The 21,081-nt window shown below is 49.2% G+C and overlaps 1 protein-coding gene across 3 annotated transcripts in view; it reads right to left on the bottom strand.

Annotated features, from left to right (window-relative positions):
• TMEM8B (transmembrane protein 8B) overlaps positions 1-19,087 on the bottom strand; it is a 31,538-nt gene extending 12,451 nt beyond the window's left edge. The window contains exons 1-9 of one of the 3 annotated variants that reach the window (XM_049896691.1): positions 18,450-19,087; positions 13,484-13,673; positions 12,916-13,123; positions 7,207-7,340; positions 6,625-6,893; positions 5,469-5,794; positions 688-781; positions 387-510; positions 143-285 (exon numbers count right to left, since the gene is read on the bottom strand). In XM_049896691.1, the coding sequence (XP_049752648.1) occupies positions 143-285; positions 387-510; positions 688-781; positions 5,469-5,794; positions 6,625-6,893; positions 7,207-7,340; positions 12,916-13,123; positions 13,484-13,673; positions 18,450-19,011 (2,050 nt within the window). In that variant the 5' untranslated portion in view covers positions 19,012-19,087. Of the gene's footprint in view, positions 1-142; positions 286-386; positions 511-687; positions 782-5,468; positions 5,795-6,624; positions 6,894-7,206; positions 7,341-12,915; positions 13,124-13,483; positions 13,674-18,449 lie in introns of those variants that run through there. The other 2 variants (XM_049896688.1, XM_049896689.1) reach the window with 2 other exon arrangements.
• Positions 19,088-21,081: the final 1,994 nt, after the last annotated feature.

Raw genomic sequence — 21,081 nt, 5'->3', positions numbered from 1 at the left:
GTGAAGGGTGGTCTCACCCTGGTTCTGTCCTTCCATTCTCTCCAGACCCATCACAGGCGGTCCCCAATTCAAGCTGAGACCTTCCACCCTGACCAAGCAAGCCACCCCCTTCCGGGAAGCCCACAGCAGCCAGTTCCCTCACCAGCCTTGCACTCGCAGGCCGCATACAGGTAGTTGTGCGTGCGCAGCAGCTTGCACTGCCCATAGGGCCCACAGTCATCCACACACGGGGACAGGAAAGTGCGCAGCCGCACCTCGGCCGTCGCGTTCCGGCACCGCACGAACCTATGCACAAGCTTGCTGTTACCTGAGGTCCAGGTGCCCCCTCCTAGGTCCGTTCCGCCTGCCCACCCCTCCCCCCCACCCGCCCCATTCCCACCACTCACTGGGGCCCCACCCCGCAGAGGGAGCGAAGGGTCAGGAACCAGGTCCCTGTCTGGGGGAAGGGGATTCGCAGCCTGGCCACTCTGGAGATGGCACTGACAGAGAGGAGGAAGCCGGCCAGAGCCTCTGGGAAAGAGAAGCAAAAGGGGAGGAGGAAGGATCAGTGTGGCCTCAAGCACAAAGAACCCTCACCCACCTACGCCTATTTCCCCAGACCCTAGATGGCCTGCGTTCATACCATCCCCCATACCCACCTACCCAGGCTTTTTAGCCTCCTGTCCTTCCCCCATTCCTCACCCTTACCTTTGGAACAGGTCACTGCTGCATCCCCCAGGCTCAAGGGCACCTCATGAGTCAGGCATCCAAAGACTGTCACATTTTCCTGGTGCAGGGAGCTCTGGGGAGGGCAGGTATGAAAATGAAGCCATCATACCCCCCTGGCCCTGCTACCACCACCCCCAGATCCCTACATCTGAAGCCCCCTCAGGCCCTCATTGGACATCTCATTCTTCCAGGTCCTTTTCACACCAAAGCCTCTCTTAACTGTTCTCAGGGCAGAAAAACTCTGAAAAATATCAGATCCTCAACAGCAGAAATCTTTCAAAGACTGACGAGAAGGTAAGGATCCAATTCTGAATCCGTTTTTGGGCAGAGTTGTTTATATTCTGTCCAGGCATTCTCTTATCTAGTAGTAGCTAGCTTGTTGGGGGTAGGAGTGAGAGTGGGGAGAGGGAAGGGGCTGTTGCTGGATGTGGAAACTAGTTGTGAACAAAGAGAACTGTAAGGTTTGCAGTCATCTTCACCTGGGCCTGAAGGCAGGAGGAGTGTAAAGCACTGCACTCAGGTGAAATGATTCTCGTGTACTAAATGGTGGTAACAGAATGCCTCGGGGATTAAATGTAGCAACCTGGCTGGGATGAAAAGTGACGGGATATCCACAGGAGTGAGCGGAAGGGCTATGTACAAGAATAAAGGTAACAGAATGCCATAAGCTCACCTCATTCAAGAAGGATTTCAGGCAGCTTATTAAATACATATAACAGGATGCATGAGGGAAATTAAAAGATTGGTGTGGGAAAATAAAGTCTGTCCCTAGATTTGGGCCATACATTTGATCCTGACTTCCAAGGACCAAGGCAAAGAAGAAAATATGATGAGTTGCCAGATCTGTGCATCCATAAAAGAGCGAAGTTCATCAGTGTCTCGGGAGAAGCACAGCGCCCAAAGGGGTGGATATCAGGTGAGTTCTCAGAAAAGCTGCACTGTCTTCTCTTCTGCATCCTGTCCTCAGTGGCCAGGATGAGCTTCTAACAACTTGTTTATAAATAACCTCAATGCAAGCCCAGGGCACTATGCCAGAGTATTATTCAGTAAAACTCATTCTAGGAGGGGACCAAAGTGGGAAAAAATGCCATCTAGGTATGTAGTTATCTGATCCAAATGTCCAAGGAAAAAATTCAGAATATTTGGAAAGAAAGATGGTCTACCTATCAGAGTAGATGTACCAATATACTTTTTAGAATAAGGGTTGTCTAAGGAGTGTAGCAAGGGTCACAGAATTAGCAAGGGTCACAGAATGCAGATAGGTGAAACTGAAATGTAAATAGTGTCCTTTAGAGTGAATGGACAAGAAGAATGAGGATGGGGAGAGGGTGAGGGTCTGCATGGGGCCTCTACTCTCAGGATACTGAAGAAGAACAATATGGGTGGGGGCTGGACTCTGCTTCGAGTTCTACAGTGTTAAGGTCAAATCAAAACCTCACTGTCTGCTTACGTACAACCAAAAACCTCATGGGATTTGGTTCCTTGGTTTGGAGGCTTACAGTCATGGTTTCATGGGACATCCCAGTTAATTGGCCTAATAACATGTTTAGTGCTTCTGTTCTACCTCTTAGTTCATTGCATAGTGCCTGGGGTCTTAAAAGCTTCCAAGCGGCCATCCAAGGCACAATTGGTCTCTATTCACCTGGAGCAACAGAGGAAGAAGGAGAGTCAGGATTTGAAGGAAGATATGGAATGTATGGCTAATTGCCTCCATGAACAACTGCCTCCTTTGCCATGAGACAAGAAGAACTGGATGGTGCCCAGCTACCATTACTGAACATTTTGATTAAAGGTTTTGTAGCAGAATCCTGATCAAAAGGGGGAAAATGCAGTACAGAATTTCATATTCTCATGGACTCCAGACTGCCCAGAGCCATGAAGGTTGGATGAGCCCTTGAAACTATTCCCCTGAGATAATCTTTAAACCTTAAACCAAAATTAGCCCCTGGGTCTGGGGACCATGGTTTCAGGGGAAATTTAGGTCAATTGTTATAACAAAGTTTATTAAGAAAGTGTTCTGCATCCCACTTTGGTGACTGGCGTCTGGGGTTTTAAAAGCTAGCAAGCAGCCATCTAAGATGCATCAGTTGGTCCCAACCCACCTAGAGCAAAGGAGAGTGAAGAACACCGAAGATGCAAGGTTACTGTGAGCCCAAGAGACAGAAAGGGCCACATAAACCAGAGAGTCCATCAGCCTGAGACCAGAAGAGCTAGATGATGCCTGGCTACCATCAATGGCTGCCTAACAGGGAATGCAACAGAGAGTCCCTGACGGAGCAGGAGAAAAGTGGGGTGCAGAACTCAAATTCTAGTAAAAAGACCAGACTTTTTTAATAGGCTGACTGAGACTGGAGGGACCCCAGAAGACATGGCCTCCGGACTCTCTGTTAGCCCAAAATTAAAACCACTCCCAAAGCCAACTCTTAGACAAAGACTAGACTGGACTATAAGACATAAAATGATACTTGTGAAGAGTGTGCTTCTTAGCTCAAGTAGATACATGAGATTAAATGGGCACCTCCTGTCTGGAGGCAAGATGAGAAGGCAGAAAGGGACAGGAGCTGGTTGGATGGACAAGGGAAATACAGAGTGGAAAGGAGGAGTGTGCTATCACATTACAGGGAGAGCAACTAGGGTCACATAACAACGTGTGTATAAATTTTTGTATGAGAAACTAACTTGAACTGTAAACTTTCACTTAAAGCACACTTAAATAAAAAAAAAACGTATCCCTTGAAGTCTTCTTAAAACCAAAGAGTAGTTTAGCTTACTAGTAAAAAATGTCTGCCTTGAGCATTATACTCTTTTAAGAACTATATGGAATCAAATTAACAAAAGCAACTGGAAAGATTAGATAGGAACCTTAAGTGAATTTATGTTAATGGGGGAGGAAACAACTACGAAAAGGAGGGTGAGAATGGTTGTACAACTCAAAGAATGTCATCAGTGTCACTAAATGGTACATGAGAAACTATTGAATTGGTGTATGTTTTACTGTGTATATTCTCAACAACAAAATAAATAAAATTTTTAAAAATCATTTTAAAAAACCTCACTGCCATTGCCCAAAGGTATGGCAATAAACAAACTCAAAATGTAGTCTTAGCCTGAACAGAAATCAGAGAATTTGATACGAAGATAAGGAATGTATTCAAGTTGAAGAGCCAGCTCTACCCTGACTAGAGGGACCACTAGAAAGTTCTGAGCCACATCCTATAAAATGCCATATCAAGCCACAGACAGGGCCCCAGGTCTGCTAATGGGAAAGTGGTTCCTGCCCCCAGAGCTGGAGGAAAATAGTTAGAAGGATGCCTGGCTAAGGGAAGAGCTGATAAATTATTGGACTAATGTCAAACTGAAGAAGATATTCAGTGGCAGGACTAGGCTGTGCCCTCAGCCCAGTGCTATTCTATGCTGACAGTAATAACTAAGAAGTGAAGAAGGCTGGCTTTTCGAGTGTGTGAGTTACACAAAGCAGAGAAAATCAATAGTCCAAAAGGAGAAAGGCCCAAACCAATATAAGGCAATGCCCCAAGGGTGGGCATATATTCTTACATTCAAGTTCAAAAATTCACCGTAAAAATACAAGATGAGAATTGGCAGCAGTTCACATGAACCAGGCCTGGGGCGCAAAAATGTGTGTGCTCCTTGATTACAACTAGATAAACAAAGTAGTTAGTGTGGAAAGGAACAATCAGTTGTGTTATGGGGATGTTTTCCTCTACTTTCCAAAGTCTTTATATGTGTAAATCTACTACTTTATAATAAAAAAGTAAATTTATATAACTGTTTTGAACAAAATAAAGGAAAAAGAACTAGGGGTCTTGGTTCACCACAAGTCCTGGGTGCTCCCACTATGTGATGCAGCAGCTAAAAAGAGATAACTTGATCTCGGGCTGTACAAATGTCAGACCTGTTGCTTGCTTCCCTGGTCAGACCTCCTTGGATCACTTATCTTATAGACCCAATGACCAGTAGAAGTATGACCAGAGGAGAAAAGTGGAGAGTGGGGACGGGTCTAAAAACCAGGGCCCTTAAGCTCTGCCTAATACACTGAAGCTCTTCCAGCTTTGGGGAGGTTGAGGATCCTGTGAAGGGCTGTTAAAATAGACCAGGGATAGAGTAGTTGGATAAGGCTTCTCGGGCAAAACAAAGGTCAGAGGATAAAAATTCATGGAGGCAGATCTGATAGAATATCAGGAAAACCTTCAGCAATCAGAGCTGTCCGAACACGGACTGCATGGCCTCGGGAGATGGTGAGTTCCCCATCACAGGAACTAGACAACTGCCATAGAAAACCCAAAACCAAACCCACTGCTGTTGAGTCAATTTCAACTCATAGTGACCCTGTAGGACAGAGTAGAACTGCCCCATAGGGTTTCTAAGGCTGTAATCTTTACAGGAGCAGACTGCTACATCTTTCTACTGTGGAGTGGCTAACCTTTGGGTTAGCAGCAAAGTGCTTAACCCCTTTCCCCCCAGGGTTCCTTGTCATAGATAGAGGCCCTTAAAAAGTGGGAGGTAGTCTACAAAACTGGCAAAGCCCCAACAACTCTGAGTTGCCTTGCTGGCCCAGCCCATTCCTGGGACAGTCAATTGTCAGAGCATGTTTTTTGGCTAGAATTGGGCTGAGACATAGTCCCTAACCGTAAGGTTGAATGGAAGCAACCTGGGCAGACTCTCTGGAGGAGATAAGGGCCCCACACCCAAAACCTTCCCCTTTGAGTTCCCCCATTGGTAGCCCTCTTCACAAAGAGTACCGCATTGAGCTGGAGCTCCAGGGTGAGGACGCCTCCACTGTCCAGCACTGGCAGCAGCCTCAAGGAGAACACAGCTGGGCGCTCCGGGGGAAGGGACACACTGGGGCCAAAGAAGATGTAGAAGTGGACAGAGAAGGTATCCAGCTCATTGCGCAGTGTCGGACGTACTGGCCAGCAGTGCTCGGGTGGGGATGTGGCCCCAGGCCCGTCTGCAAGGGCCCCGAGGGATGGAGGCTCTGGGGGCAATGCCTGGTTGCCCAGTGACTGGGGCATGTTCATGGCAGCTCCAGGGACCAGGGCACGGGACAGGCTGGGCTGCGGGCACTCTGTGGGGCAAAGAAACCAGAGCTGGGGACTGCAGCCCTCATAACCCTGTACCCCTACCACAAACCAGATCTGAACTAAACAGGATTGCACAAAGGATAGGAAGGAATAAGAACTAGAATCATATGCATCTTGGAAGTATGAGTCATCCAGGGTCACAGGAAGGGGCCCAGGGGTTTCTTAGTGGTCACAGCTAATGGAATGTCATGTTGGAGGGAATGAAGGTCCTCTGTCCCTCCCTAAGGGTAGTTGAGACAGAAACTAAGTGTGACAAGCCTTCTCAAGGACTTGCACAGGCTTTGGCAAGGACAGTGTCCCAGAGGTCCTGGCTATCCCTGCCTACCCCAGAAAACTGAAGGTGATTCAATCAAGAATAGTAATGAGGTCCTTTGTTGTTGTTGTGTGCCATCAAGTCCATATCGACTCATGGCAACCCTATATGACAGAGTAGAACTGCCCAGTAGGGTTTCCTAGGCTGTAATCTTTATGGGAACAGATAGCCAGGGCTTTTCTCCCACAGAGCAGCTGGTGGGTTCAAACCTCCCACCTTTCAGTTAGCAGCCAAGCACCTAAACATTGTGCCTCCAGAGGTCCTCATGAGGTCCCTTAGTTAGCCCCAAGTCAGGTGCAAAAAGTGATCTGAAGACCTTTCAATGACCTAGAGCTCCGAGTGGGAGGGCTTCAGGGAGTGTGAAAGAGCCTGGTGGGGTTGGCAGGTTGTAGGTAGGGACAGTGGTAGACAGTCAATGAACGTAGCCACCCATGCCTGCCTCTCCCCAGCCACAGATGTACGCACAGGCTGGGTTGATGGCACAGATATGGGGGTTCTGACCTTGCAACCGCACACACAGCTGGAAGCGAACAGTCCTGCCAGGACCCCGGGGTGGTGTCTCCACACGCACGTAGACCCAGTGCCCCCAGGGAGGCAATGCCAGCTCCAGCTGGCATGCTGAGGTACCTCCACAAGTCACTGAGCTTGAGTTGTGCAGGGGTGGGGCCTTGGGACGTAGGCGCAGGGTCAGAGGGCAGGTGGACGTCCCGTGGCCCCCCACACACACCAGCTGTGCTGAAACCCTGTAAGTGAAGCTGGGTACAAAGACCCTGGGCAGAGGGAAGGTTGGGGTAAGAAAGGATAGAGAGCAGAGAGGTAAGAGGGACACCAGAATGAAGAGAACATTAGGAAGCAGGGGACATGGAGGGGATGAGCAACAGAAGGAATAGGCATTTCCAGGTCTTCCCCTCTGTGCTGGGAAAGGGATGGAAGGATCCAACCCACTCTGGGGGCTCTGGATGACCCAGTAGTCCAGGTTGGCAGGAGGGAGAGCTGAGGAGTCAAGAGAGAACCCACCTCCCTGTTTGAGGCCAAGGAAAAGGAAGAGGGAGAGGGCCAGGTCTGGGGGAGCATTTGACTTACTTGTACAGGGCTGAGCGATTGTGGGAGGAGAGGGTCTGCTCTGAGGGACGGCCAGGAACCAGCACAGCAACGTCCAGCAAACGCCGGACAATCAGCTGTGGCTGAAGAAGGTACTGACACTCATCCTGGAGACCCTAAGAAGAAAGCAGGAATGGGGGGGAGAGAGAGAGAGCAGGGGTACTACTAAACCAAAGCAAATAGAAGCTGCTGGAGGTAGGGGGAGATTCTCCTGGTCTCTTGTTCTCAGAGATCTATTCGAGGTCTCTCTAAGCTCTGGGTCCACGCTGCCTAAACAGCCATATCTATTCTCCACCTCTGCCCTCCTTGGGTCTGCTGTGATCCCCCAGCAAGGGCTGAGGTTTTCGGCTCAAAATCCGAGCCCTGCAGACATTCTAGTCCTGCCTTACCCTCCTCCAATCTAACCCCTCCTCCTGAGCATTCCTGGGCAGAGCCACTTCATGGTAATCTCAAACACTCCATCCCCCACCAGGCTCTCCAGAGTTGAGAACACTGGCTCTCCTTTTTAGGTCGGGAAACTCCTTAAAGGTCTCCAGTCCAAACCCTTCCCTCTACCACCATCAATCTGAAGCTTTAATTCCCTCTACTTCTACACCCTGTCCCCACCCAAATGCTTAACCCACCTTTGCTTTAACACCCACCTCTCGCCGTTAAACACGTCCCAAGGCAACCTCAGACTACATGCAACTTGAGAACAGAACCTTGTCTCGTTTTACTATTTTTTTTAGACACAGGGGCCTAGCAGAAAGTGCAGACCTTACCAATGAATGCTTGCTGAATAAATGAATAAATAAGTGAAGCAATTCAGGTGGGTATAGGGGTAGCTCTGACCCTTATGAAGCCAAAACCCGACATCTTTGACTCCCCTCCTACCACTCTGCTCTCAGGGGGCCCACACATCTATCTGCTTCTTCTGCCTCGGGCTGTTTCTTCTGTTCCTAGAATAGAACCACCACATCCTCCAGCTGCTTGCCTTATCCTGAAATCCCTAGACCTTCTTTGCTCAAATGATGCCATCCCCTGACCCTCCCAGCCTCACAGTCTTCACTGAGCACAGTCCCCCTTTGTTACGATTCCTCCTCTACAGCATTTGCAGCTATAGAAGCCCTCCAAATCTAGCAGTTCACCATAGGAGGAGGCTCCTAGCTGGGCTTCCCTGATCTTCCAAACAAATGGTCTTATACTGACCCAATAAACTATTCACTTATACAGTTATACTAACCAAGACTTAAATGGTTATTCTAACCTAGACATACCTTTGAGCCCTGTTCTGGGACAAAAGTTCCAGGCCCTGATTCTCCATTGAGTCCCATGCCATCAAACAAGCCAGCCAAGGCACTGGCTTCCAGCAAAAGCTCCACCAGGCTAGAAGGAGGCTTTGATAGATGCCGAAAGAGGCTATGATAGATGCTAGACTTTGACAGATGCCAAGATCTCATCACCCTCTGCCTGAAATTTTTCTGTGTCTTTTGCATCATTACATTCCCAATGCCTAGCACACCACCTGGCATGTGCTAAAAAAATCTGCTGAGTTAAAGAATGGTTGTGAAGAAGAGGGTGCCTCCAGACAGCTCCTGAAACCACCTAGTTGCTCAGAGATCTCCATCTCATATATCCAAAACAGATGTCCCTCATCTTTGGTGTGAAACCCTAAGGACCAGAAATAGCATCACAAGTCCTTTCATCAACCCAACCTCCTAAGCAAGGAATCCCCACTGAAAGAGTAGTGAATGAGCCCCAAGAGTGGGGGCTCATGCTCAAGAGGTAGCCCATTTTCTTGCTAGACAGTCTAGAGGAAAGAAACACTATTCCATGTTTTGCACACTGTTAGCCTAATTGAAAGATCAGTGGACATGACCTCTCTGGTTAAGATGTGCTCCTTCCCTAAAGTATATAATGCGCACATCCAATGGCCCTCCCTGGGGTGAGGGGGGATGTGTCTGCCAGTGGGGACTATGGAAGGTGCAGGGGTGCAGTACCCTTCACACACTTGTGATGAGGCCAGAGAAAGGGCACCAGAAGCCAGGTCCTCTACAGCTGCCAAGGCAGAAGCCAAATGAGAGAGACCAAACTGAGAAGCTCACGAAGAGGTTAAACCAGAATCAGAAATTATGGAAGGAACAGGGCCAAAGCAAGGAAGCTTGAGAAACCAGGAAAGCCAAGAATGAGTAGTAGAGGGGATGGGAAATAGTCTGAAGGATCCTGGAGTAGAAGGCAGGTGGATTCTTAGAACATCCTAGTAAGGGTAGACCGGGTTTCTTTAGAGAGGCCTAAGCAGGGTGGCCAGTGTAAGGCTCTGAGTGAGGCTTTAAGCCTGAAGATGCTCACAGATACTCGATCTTTTCCATGGGAACAGCCCAGTACCCAGCACAGCCCCTGGCCCACTGTCAGTCAGCATCAATCAACACAGAAGTAAGTAAGTGCTGGACACACTGCAGGGAGCAAGAGTGGAGGCAGGGAGACCATTTAGGAGGTTACTGTGGTGACCCAGGAGAAAGTTGAGGGAAGGTGTACTAAGACTAGAAATAGAGAGTAGTAGACGCATTCAGGGCAGGCTTTAGACGTAGAGTCAACAAAACTTTTTCTTGATTGATTGTGGTGGAATGAGGGAAAAAGAAGAATCAAGGATGACACCTAAATTTGGAGCTTGAGCAATTGGTGGATGGCAGTGCCATTTACTGAGAAGAGGAAGGCCAGAGAAAGAAAAGCCCTGAACTGGTAGAAGTGGGATGGAAATCAAAGAGATTTACCTTTGGTTTGGTTTTGATTTGTACATGCTAAGTTCAAGACACTTATTAGACATCCAATTGGAGATGTCGAAATCTGAGATTCAGAGAAACTAAAAAAAGAACTGTCTTAATACATTTGAAAGGCATTAACTTATGGATGGTGTTTAAAACTCTTATTTTAACTGGAGACACCTAGGAAGAGAATGCAGAAATAAAAAGGAGTCATCCCAGGACCAAGCACTGGAGCACTCCAACACATTGAGGTCCAGCAGAGGAGAAGGCAGGAAGGAGATGGAGGAGGAGTGGCTGGTGAGGTAGGAGGAAAACAAGGACGCTTGTACGCTTGTGCAGAGTCACAAGGGCCAAAAGGAGAAAGTGTTTCAAGAAGGAAAGAGTAATACATAAAGAACTAGTTAATAGCTAGTTACTGGTTATCTCTGGGGAAGGGAAGTGGGGACTGGAAGGGGGAGAAGGGAAGGAAAAGACTTACTTTTCACTGTATGCCTTTTGTACCTTTCGAATGTTGTACCAGGTGCATATATTACCTATTTGAAATATAAATGAAAGAATTTAGAAGGAGGGAGAAGAGAAGAAGCACTGTTAGCAGATTTTAATCATTTCAGTTGCGATATTGAACCCTGCTTGGTGGATTCAACAGAATCCTTTGTTGTCCTGCAATCATCTGCTTCTTTGCTTTTCTTATAGTTGTTTTCATTATTTTACCATTATTTTTACTTTCTTTCAAATCTTGGACCTAGAAAGAGGAAGCTCTTAAGGAAAACCTGTGTCCCAGACATTTGGGAGAACTTTTCTCTCAGGAGCCATTTAGGTGCCGGATGGTACCCACAACCAAAAGGCTAGCTCCTTGGGGCAGATTGGCAGCTGGACACCTTAGGATGAACACACGCTCCAAGACAGGAAAGGCAAAAAGACGGAGGGCATGGGGCGAGACAGAAGTGGTTGATAGGAAAAAGGGGACAAGGAAGAGAAAATGAAATCAGTTTTGGACACTATAAGTTTGAGAAGGTGGCAGAAGGGCAACAAAAATTTGCCAAGTACCCATTATGTGCCAGGTCCTCTACTGGGTGTTAGGAATACAGCAGTGAATAACACAGACACAAGGTCTAGCAGAAGTGTGGGACTAGAGCTCAGGAGAGTGGCCTGAACTAGGTGAGACACTTCCTTTTACAGAACCTTTCGAAGTTCCCTATCACTCTCAGGATAAAAGTTCAAACTTCTTAGCCCAGCACTGTAGCCACCCCTCCAGCTCCCTCACCTGCCCCAACACCTGAGCCACAATGATCCACTTCAGTTCTCACTTCTAAGCTTTGGCCCATGCTGCTCCCACCACCTTTCTCTGCCTTCTCAATATTAGGCCTCACTCCCTAACAGTCTCCTAACACCACCTCCACCATACTACCAAGCTGAGTTAGCCATCTCTCCCACATCTCACTAACATACATCTTATTTATCTCTGTGCCCCCAGCACCCAACCCAGGACCTGGTATAGAGCAGGTTCTCAAGGACTAAGGGCTAAAGTGAGGCCTGAATTCATCCCCAAAGCTAAGGAGACCCCTAGAAACAACACTGCCTCCTTATCTCTGGGACTCTTCTGTCCCGACCCAAGGCTCTCCATCCCACATAACTTCCTATGTTGGACCATGGTACAAGGAAGAAGCATGTTAAGATGGAGCCCTGGAAGAAAGCTCTAGAAAATCCCAGAGCCCTTCCAGGTGATGTGCTCATCCAGAGGGCTTCCAGGCCTATCACTGAGACCTTGAGATGCCCTAACCAACACATGGCACCTAATATCTCTGACAACAGCAGTGCCAATATACCTGTCCCTGTACAATTCTCAGCTTGTTTAAAAGCATTATTAACACCTCTGAACACTGGACTACAGCAGGAAGAGATTTGACTCTGACATAGTCACAGTCTCTGCCCTTAGGGAACTCAGCCTGGAGGGACATATCCAAGTCAAATCTTCACCTGTTTGGGAATTTCTGCCCCTCTGAATTCTCAATGACGTAAACCCCATTAGTTTGTTGTTCTTCAGCATCCTGCTCTTTACATCCTCACTCTGCTCCTGTTCAGTCCTTCACCCTCACTGCTGGACCCATACTGACAATGGCCAGCTCATCACATGCTCTCCTCCAATGGACAGGGGTAGAAAACCTATAAACTCCTTCACTACAAGGAGGACATCTGGCCTGCCCAACACCTGGGAGTGGTAGGAAAATACATGACATTTCCTTCCCCTCCAAACCAGCATGGAAAAACATCCTAACCTTTTAATCTATCCTTCAGACTTTTACAACCTCTGCTCTATGAAATCAATGCTGATATGAAGAGAGGAAAGGGCGGCAACAGTCAGGGTAGACACCAGCTGCCCCAAGCTTCCTTTTAACAGGAAGGGGTTTCTCTGTTTCAGAGTGGTCCCTTATGGTCTTCCATGGGGTGTGGTGAGCTGTCTGAAATTATGATAGGAGAGGAATATATTCTCCCAGATGGACTAAAGAAGGGACTATGGCCTGTGAAAGTCTTAAGAGCTATCACTGATCAAGACGCAGAACAAGACCAATCCTGGGTTTGTGCAGCGGTATTTGCAATAGTCCCTGTTTAGCTTCTGATCACTTTAATTAACCCTTGAGCCTTCTAATAGGAAGGGGCACTCTCCCCAGTGCCAGGGCCTCTAACAGATTCCAGATTCTGAACTTTCCCTTCAGCCTACCTGGACCCTCTGTGTCCTTTAGGACACTTCCAAATTGAGTCCTCCAGGTTGTGGACTCTGGGCCCACCCAGATGACCTGCTAGCCTCTAGCTGTGTCCCAAGCCAGCCACCTTTGTGCTGTTGCCCACTCCCGCACAGGGCTGTTGTGCCAGGTAGCCTCTGGGGAGAATTCAGCAGGGATTGAGAAGCAGCTCTGTGCCCCTCCCTCTTCCCTGGACAGCATCAACCCACCTTGACAGAGATGTGGCCATGGGCCTGTGGAAGGTGGGCAGCCAAGAACCAGTCCCCAGGTAAGGGGCTGCTGACATTAAAGATGCCTGAGGTGCGGTTAGGCAGTGTCCAGCTGAGGTTCAGTGAGAAAACCCCAGGCACAGCTGTGTCCCCTGGGAAGTGTGTGTGCAGGGGATTGATGACAGGGGGTGCCCCGGACCGGAAATACCTGGGGAACCAGAATTAGGAGAGAAGGAAAGTAGGCAATGGGGGTGGGAGGTGGGAAATGGGAAAAAGAAAGAACTGTCACTTATCACCAGTAAAACAAATGGATTCTCCATAATGACACATACAACAAAGTGGATCCAGGTCAGGGGTCAGATCATAAAGGGTGAAAGGTACTCACACATACAGTAGTAGTCAGGAAGTACCCAGGGGATAGAGGCCCTGGCCCTTACTCAGTTATACTCCAATCTGGGCCCAGGGGTCAGGGTCAGGAGGTTAGTTTATACTTATAAAGTCACACTTCTATTTGGAAAGTAGTCTTGGGGTTGGAAGTGGGGGTTGGGAACTTTACTCAGACACTCACACAGTCACACTTTGGTCTGGGCAGTGGTCCCCAAAGGTTCCCCCCTGCTCCTTGAAGATGATGAGGTTCCAAACAGCCAGGAATGTGTCCTCGGGAACACGGAAGTGGAAGAGCTCAGTGCTGGCAAAGGAGCGGAAAGGACTCAGCTTGCGGGGTGAGCAGGTGGAGTAATCGGTCAGGAAAAGGCCTCCTGGGGAAGAGGAGAGAGAGAAAGGAGCAGGGTAGGACAGACGGTATTTCCGGCATTTCCATTATGCAACGGGAGTCTTCCTTCACCAAAAGCCACACTAACAGCAACAACTCAACAAATGCCCTCTTCTGAGCTAGGAACAAGGTCTGGTGCTGCCCCAGCCATCGTTGGGTTTAATCCTTACCAAAAAAAAACTTGTAAAAAAAGGAACTGTTCTTACAGATAAGGAAACTGAGGCTCAAAGCTAAAATTCAAATATGTCCAAATCCAAACCCAAGACTCTTCACTTGACCCTATGGCTACCCCTCACCTAGGAGCCATTGTTCTCCTCTTACCTCTTACTAAAAAAAAAACTTACTAGGTCTAACAAAATAGAGGTCTGCACTAGCATGGCCTCTTAATCACTGAGCAGGCTAGAGCTCCACCTGTGGGGCTTGGGAGTCAGCATAGAACTGTGTGACTTCTGTTTATTTTCTTCCCCTTTCTGGGCTAGGAGCAGCAAAAACTCTCAGAAGCTTCACAGAGCTGTCTGTGTACTGGCTCAGAGCAGGCAGGGGAAAGGCAAAGTGTGGTGAGGCTACAAAGGGCCCTGTTTGGGTGGCAGAGGCAGGGACAGGAGCTAGAAGACCATTGTGAGAGCCCCCAGGAGAAAGGAAAGGAGAAACATCAGGCCCTCCACGATTCACAATGAGCAGCCAGTGGTGTTTCTCTGGCAGGAAGCCCAGTGAGGCAATTGGTGACCCAGTGGGATCTCAAATCACCTGGGTATATTCTAGCAGGTCTGGGTGAGGGTAGGGGGACAGGAAGTGGTCATCTCTAGCTGAAACGCCGAGATACCAGATCATGTTGTCAGGAGTAGAGCCAAACTGAGTAGCAAAGCCTGCTGTCAGTGGCTGGACATGCAAACACATAGGGGCTGGGACTCTTATGATGGTGAAAATAACCCAACAGCTCAGCTGGGGAGGGGAAGAGAGCCCCAAATGGCAGGGAAGGCCCCTCACAGTAAAGCGCTGGGAAATCTGACTGCTCTGGAGACTTATGACCAGCCCCAGAGAAGCCCAGGAGGATACCCCCGGGACTGGTGAGAATGAGAGGAACTCAAGCAGCTTCAGGACAGAGTAGGGACGGAGTAGTTTACGGGGGATCCCTGGGAAGGGAGTCTTCAGCCAAGCAGGAAATACCCACAGGGCTTACCTAATCTGACAATCTCCCTTTCTGGAGATGAGAGACATTGAAGTAACAGAGATAGAGGCATCTGGGAAAGGGAGGCTGCTGAAGGAGGGAACACTGGATAAGAGTGGCCCTGCTAAAGTGGAACAACTTCAAGAGTCACCCCCAGAGAGCTGCCCTAAATAGGTGAAGGCCACTGGCCCTAGATTTCCCTGTACTCATTTTCAAAGAATAGTTATACCCAAGGTCTGTCCAGTACAGATCACATAATCACCCTCTGCTGTCAGCAAGGAAGACCTGCTACCTCGCAAGTTGAGCACTGCCCAGGAACCCAAAGAGGCTCACAGATGGGCGGGGGAGGCTCACAAAGTAGCATTCAGAGAGAAATGGAGAAGAGGGATGAAGGGAAATGGAGATTGAGGAAGACAGGTTGCCTGGGAACTCTAGTTGTGACAACTAGGAAGCAGAAGGCCAACAGCTCCGTACAGTTATAAGAAATCAGGGCTCTAGAGCACCCTCTGCTGGGGTTACGGAAGGACGGCTCCTCCTCAAAACTGGTACCAGTGTTGGGACAACTCATTAGCCATTGCTACAGTTAGGAAAAAGAGATGTTGGCCTGGCTCCCAGTAGATACTCAGAGGGCTGGCGGTGAAAAGCAGCTGGTAACCTTCGAGAAACATGGGTAGACAAACACAAAGAGCCTTATGACTCAAAGGAACATGGTATGACCTTGTGAATTGTGGAACTAGCTAAGCCACCCACTAAGTAGCCAGGGGCTACAAAAGTCACAGAATAGACTGGTGGGGAAAAAGGAGTTAGCGGCATCTGGGGATGCTGAGAAGAATCCAGAAAAAGTTCTGATAAAGTGTCTACAGTCCCCATTCACTCCAAGCTTTGGTTTGGGGTTTTAACAGGGCCTACCTGAGCCATGTGTGGAGCCCTGGTAGCACTGTGGTTAGGCATTTGGATGCTAACCAATTCAGCAGTTTGAATCCACCAGCGACTTCTTAGAAACCCTATGGGACTGTTCTACTCTCTCCTATAGGGTCACTATGAGTCAAAATCAACTCTACGGCAACAGGTGTGGTTTTTTCATTTTTTACCAGAGCCATGTACCAGAGGAGGCATGAGCAAGGCCCTATCCAAGATCAGATGAAACTGCCCTGGATGTCCCAGTACTTCCAGAATGGAGCTAGATGATTATCTACCACCCAAAACACAGACACAGACACACACAGGTCGAGGCTGGCCCTGCTAATGATAGCACTTAAATCAAAAACCAATTGCAAAAAAAAAATTGCAATCAAGTCAATTCTGACTCATAGTGACCCCACGTGTGTCAGAATACAACTGTGTTTCATAGGGTTTTTGTGCCCTTTGGCATGCAGATCACTAGACCTGTCTTTCAAGGTGCCTCTGGGTGGGTTTGAACTGCCCACCTTCCAGTTAGTAGCCAAGCATTTAACCATTTATACCACCCAGGGACTCCAATGATAGCGATGGGTGGAACAAAAGGTCATTTCCTAGAATGGCAAGGCATGCAGTCAGCTAAGGTGAAGACCCAAGGATCAGTGGTGAGACTAGGAAACCCAGGAGGTAACTTCCATTTCTGAAATGAGATTGAAGCCAACAATAACATTTATTGAGACCCTATTTTATGTGTATAGTCCTGTGCTGTGATGGTCCTGTGACACTCACTGCCAGCTTCTCCTCAGGCAAAACCCATCAGCATTGCTGGGTCACCAAGCACCCCTGTATGCCAGGTCACAGTTGCCAAGCAGTGACCATTAACAGCACTAAGGGCAGGCTTACCTGCAGCTGGACCTACTTAGTGCTCTTTTCCAGCTTCATTACAACTCTCACCAAAGCCACTAAACCTGCTCTTGGTGAATCATGTTTCTATCCACATCTTTCAGCTTTGTACGACTCTGTGACTGTTAGCTGCTCTCCTCCCTTAACCAGCCCAGTGCTCACTCAGTGTGCTCATGAACAAAGAAGCCATGATGGCAGGGATGGGAGCTATGCATTGGGCTCAACGGCTTGGCCTCCCCCTCACCAAAACTGATCTGGCTACTGCCTCTGCTGAGTGCCCAATTTTTCAGCTGCTGAGTCCCTTAAGGAGAGTGGCTAGGGGCAGATGAATGACTTATATGTTGTGGGAGGCACTCAACCAAGGAAATATCACTTCTGAAGGTGACACTGCAGTAACCTGTCCATGTGAGGTGCAGGAAAAGCTGAAGAGACATGTGCGTGAGTCACAACATGTATCCTCCCCCTCACTAATAACAAAGGCCCTCAGAGGACACATAGGCTCACGTGCACGTCATACAACAGCCAGGTGCATACTTACCAACACACAGCCATGCACACATGCTGCATGTGCCCAGCATTCTCTCAGATCCCTCCATTACACACACACAGACACACAGACATGTAAGTGTTCAGACACATAAAGCTATACACAACTGCAGAGGCCATGACCTTTGGCATGCATTGCTCTCCTCAAGCTTGTACACTGATCCACTTCCCCCAGCTGCTGTGTTGGTTGTTATTGTCAAATACACCCTCAGGCACATCTCCATCCACCAACCACAGGTGTTTGAGGTCTAAGGCCATGAAGACCATAGTCATCTCCTTAGGATGGTGCCATTTTTATGACACATCTCCTAGGCCAGGACCACATTCTCCCCCACATCCCACCCATTTAGAAGTTGACCTCTCCCTCTTCTATCCAAATCACTCCCTCACTAGTTGATGTCCCCATCCCCACTGACACCTGGCAAACGAACAGTTTGTGGATTAAGCCCTCTAGAGGGCAGACAGGGTAAAGAAAGGGTTGTGCTTTGAGCCTTTCCCCACTTGAGTCTGTTTTCCTATTAGGCGTATATTGCAGTGAAGAAAAAAAAAAAAAAACACTAGTATAGGAAAGGAATTAGGAAACTTTTTCTAGCCCTAGCACTGCCATTTACAAACAATGTGACCCTGGGCAAATTGCTCCCTTACTAAGCCTCAGTTTCCCCATCAGTAAAATGATCTCTAAGTTTCCACCCTGCTCTAAAAGTGTCAGGAATTATTCCTAGGCAAATCAAGCTTATTTGGAAGAAGACTCATTAAAGAAGAAAACGTGTTATAATGGCCACTAACCCATGTTCTCCTGTTTGCCATACATTATCTTTAAAACTGTTTCCTCAACTCTGTTTTAATACATGCCCAATATTTCAAAGGTTTCAGCTCAATCTCCCCACACTGGACTAGAAGCTCTCTGGTATGAGAAAACGTCTCGCCTATCAAACTATGAGAGCAGGAGCAACGTCCTCCAGACTCCTTTGGGAAAGCAAGAGTCATAGTGAGGTCAGGATGGACTCTAGGAGAGAAAACACTGGACTCTGTCCTAGGGACACAACCACCTGCTGGACCTCAAGGCCCACAGTTACCACCACCTCTCAGCTCCTCTCAGTTGTTTGAGATCTCTCTCCTCCCTGTTTCTCCTCCACTTCTTCCCCAAAGATCTAGTTCCCCAGGTCCCACTTCTCCCGAATCCCCCCAGTCCACCCCTCCTTGTCAGAGCCTCATCCCTGCCTCAATCTTTCCTGCTTCTTCACTCACCAGCCCCTGGGCCAAGGACAGAGAACAGCAACAGCAGCAATAGGGCTGGCGGCAGCTGGAGCCCAGTTCTGAGTCGGGGCTGGGAGAGGGGCAGGGTATGAGAGAGAGGGACGGGTAGCGGGAGAGACTTGGGTATACACGGGGATGAGGGCAAAGGCTGAAATAATGGGTTGGGCTGGGCTGGGCATTGGGGCTTGAACAAGGATAGGGGGTGGCATGGAAGCCTGGGCTGTGATGAGGACTGGAGCAAGGGCAGAGGTTGGGCCAGGGGCTTAGGCAAACACTGGGAATGGGCTTGGGATAAGGGCTGGACTGGAATTTGTGAAAAGGTGTGGAACACCGGCAGGGGCGGGGACGGGGGCCAGGCCAGGGTCAAGGACTCAAGGGGCGGCCGGGGCTGGGACCCGGAAGGGAGCAAAGGGGGCGACTGGGACCCGGACCTTGGCATTCGCTGGGACCCAGGCCGGGACTGGGACCGATGTGGGAAGCGAGGCGGGGGCGGGGCCGGGGGCCAAGGTCCCGATTGGGATAGGACGAGGAGCCGGGACAAGGGCTGGGCCATGGCCCGGGACAGGGGCGGGGCTGGACCGGCCAGAGCAGGGCGCTCGCAAAGCTGACCGCGGCTCCGCTCCCCACCCCCAGAGTGGTGACCTCTGGTGTCCTCGCGGGCCGGAGGCTGGGGTCGGGCCGGCTGGGACCTGGGCGGGAGTTGAGGCCTGAGCGACTCCAGGCTGCGCCGGACCGGTGATAACCAGGCCCCGCGGCGGCGGCCTCGGCTTGACGTCGGTGTGACGCTCCGCCCCTCGACCAATTCGACTGGTCTTTCTCAGTAAAACCCGCCCACTGCCCTATTCTATTGGTTTCTAACTTGGTCCTGCTGAGCTCGGAGGACAGACGCCTCTCCAGCCCCAGCTACCCGAGACCCTGCTGTTCTCACCAAGCACAGAGCCCCGATGTCCCCTCAGATCCTCACAGCCCCCTTTGACCTCCCCACAGATATAGGAACCCCACGGGGACCTTCATGAACCCAGACACCCCGCAGACCTCCTCACAGATCTCCGCAGATCTTACCCAGAGATTCCTCAAAACTCTCCTTTTCAAAAGTGAACTTTTTCTGGGTTCGTCCTCTCCGGGCCCAATGTAGTCCCCTCTAGAGACCTCTCCCACCGAGGAGGTGACCAGGCTGCTGTTGCCATGGACACTACTGAGCGTTCCGGTTGCCCTGGCTACGGATCCCTCCTCTCCCGACTAGGGTTCCAGAGACTTCAGTCAATCCCCTACCTCACTGACCCTGGATCCCCCCCTCCCACCCTTCCCCGTCCCCATTTTTCCTCACATATAGCCAGAGCTCCTTAGCGAAGTTCTGCAGGTCTCTTCCCCAGGTCGTAGACTTGCAGTCAAGGCCTCTTCCACTCAGCGCCTGCAGCCAGGGCTCAGCCACAGCCGAGAGCCTTCCCTCCCCCCGGCCAGCACTTCCCTCTTCCATCCTCACATGAGATCCTGACTCAAGGACTGGTCGCAGCCGAGCCAAAGCCCAGGGGTATGTCGTCCCTCCCTGAAACCTTCATCCCATTCCCTCCGAATACCCTCTGTCCCTCCCCACCAGCCAGTCCAACCCCTCCCATTCTCTACTTTCCATCGTTACCCTCCCCTCCACCACGTCTTTCTGCCTAGTTCCCTCCTCTCCTCCCATTTTCTGGTTCTCTGCCCTCAGATTTCTTTTTCCTCTTGCTGAACCTCTGGTCATCCTCTTCCCCATCATTCTACCTCTTCCCCTATTTTCCTTTCCAAATTTCCTTTTGGAAAGGCTCTGGTGAGTTTAAGGAGTGATATATCTTGTATCTCTGATGCATAGGGAAAAGTGGGCAGTGGGGAAAGTTAACACTGGAATCCTCAGGCTGTGTTGCAAATGATGACAGGCCTCAAACGCCAGGCCGAGATATTTGGACTTAATCCTTTAGGTTGAGTCACCTAATGTTTTTAGGCAGAGGAATAAAAGTGTCAAGTTTGCATTTTAGAAAGATCTTAGTTGGGTCGTTCTTTTTTTGGACATCCTTTCAGGATAAATTAGGCACACCCCCTCCCTACAGCATCCTGAGTTTACCCCAACACAATACCAACCCATTCACATTGTCATTGTTTAACCTGTCTCTCTCCCAGATTTTCAACTGAGTCCAGTGCTTAGTGCCGTGCCTAAGTAAAAGTGTAAGTTACAAAAATGAATGGATGAGTGGATTTATATGTGGGAAATGGGGGGATATTACACAGTCCAGGCAGAAAATGATGAAAGGACGTGAACAAAATTGGGAACAAGGGAGAGGATAGAATGGATTCTGGGAATATTTAGGAGATAAGAATTACAGTTCTTATTACCTACTTGAAGATGAGGGCTGAAGAAAAAGGAGGAGGCTAGAATAATTCCCAGAGTTCAGTTTTGATGCCTTCTGGGACATCCAGTTAGAGATGTCTAGCAGACAGCTGGATGTGAGCAAAAAGTTCAGGGGTCTAAAAAGGTCTGGGCTGGAAGTATGGATTTAGGAGTCATCAGCACACAGCTGGAAGTAGCTGAATCCTTGAACATGAATGACATCATCAGGGGAGGGTGGTATGTGGTCCCTACACAAACCCAGAT

The sequence above is a fragment of the Elephas maximus genome, chromosome 9 (genome assembly GCF_024166365.1).
Source record: "Elephas maximus indicus isolate mEleMax1 chromosome 9, mEleMax1 primary haplotype, whole genome shotgun sequence".
Taxonomy (NCBI): domain Eukaryota; kingdom Metazoa; phylum Chordata; class Mammalia; order Proboscidea; family Elephantidae; genus Elephas; species Elephas maximus.
This window is presented reverse-complemented; position numbering and strand designations above follow the sequence as displayed.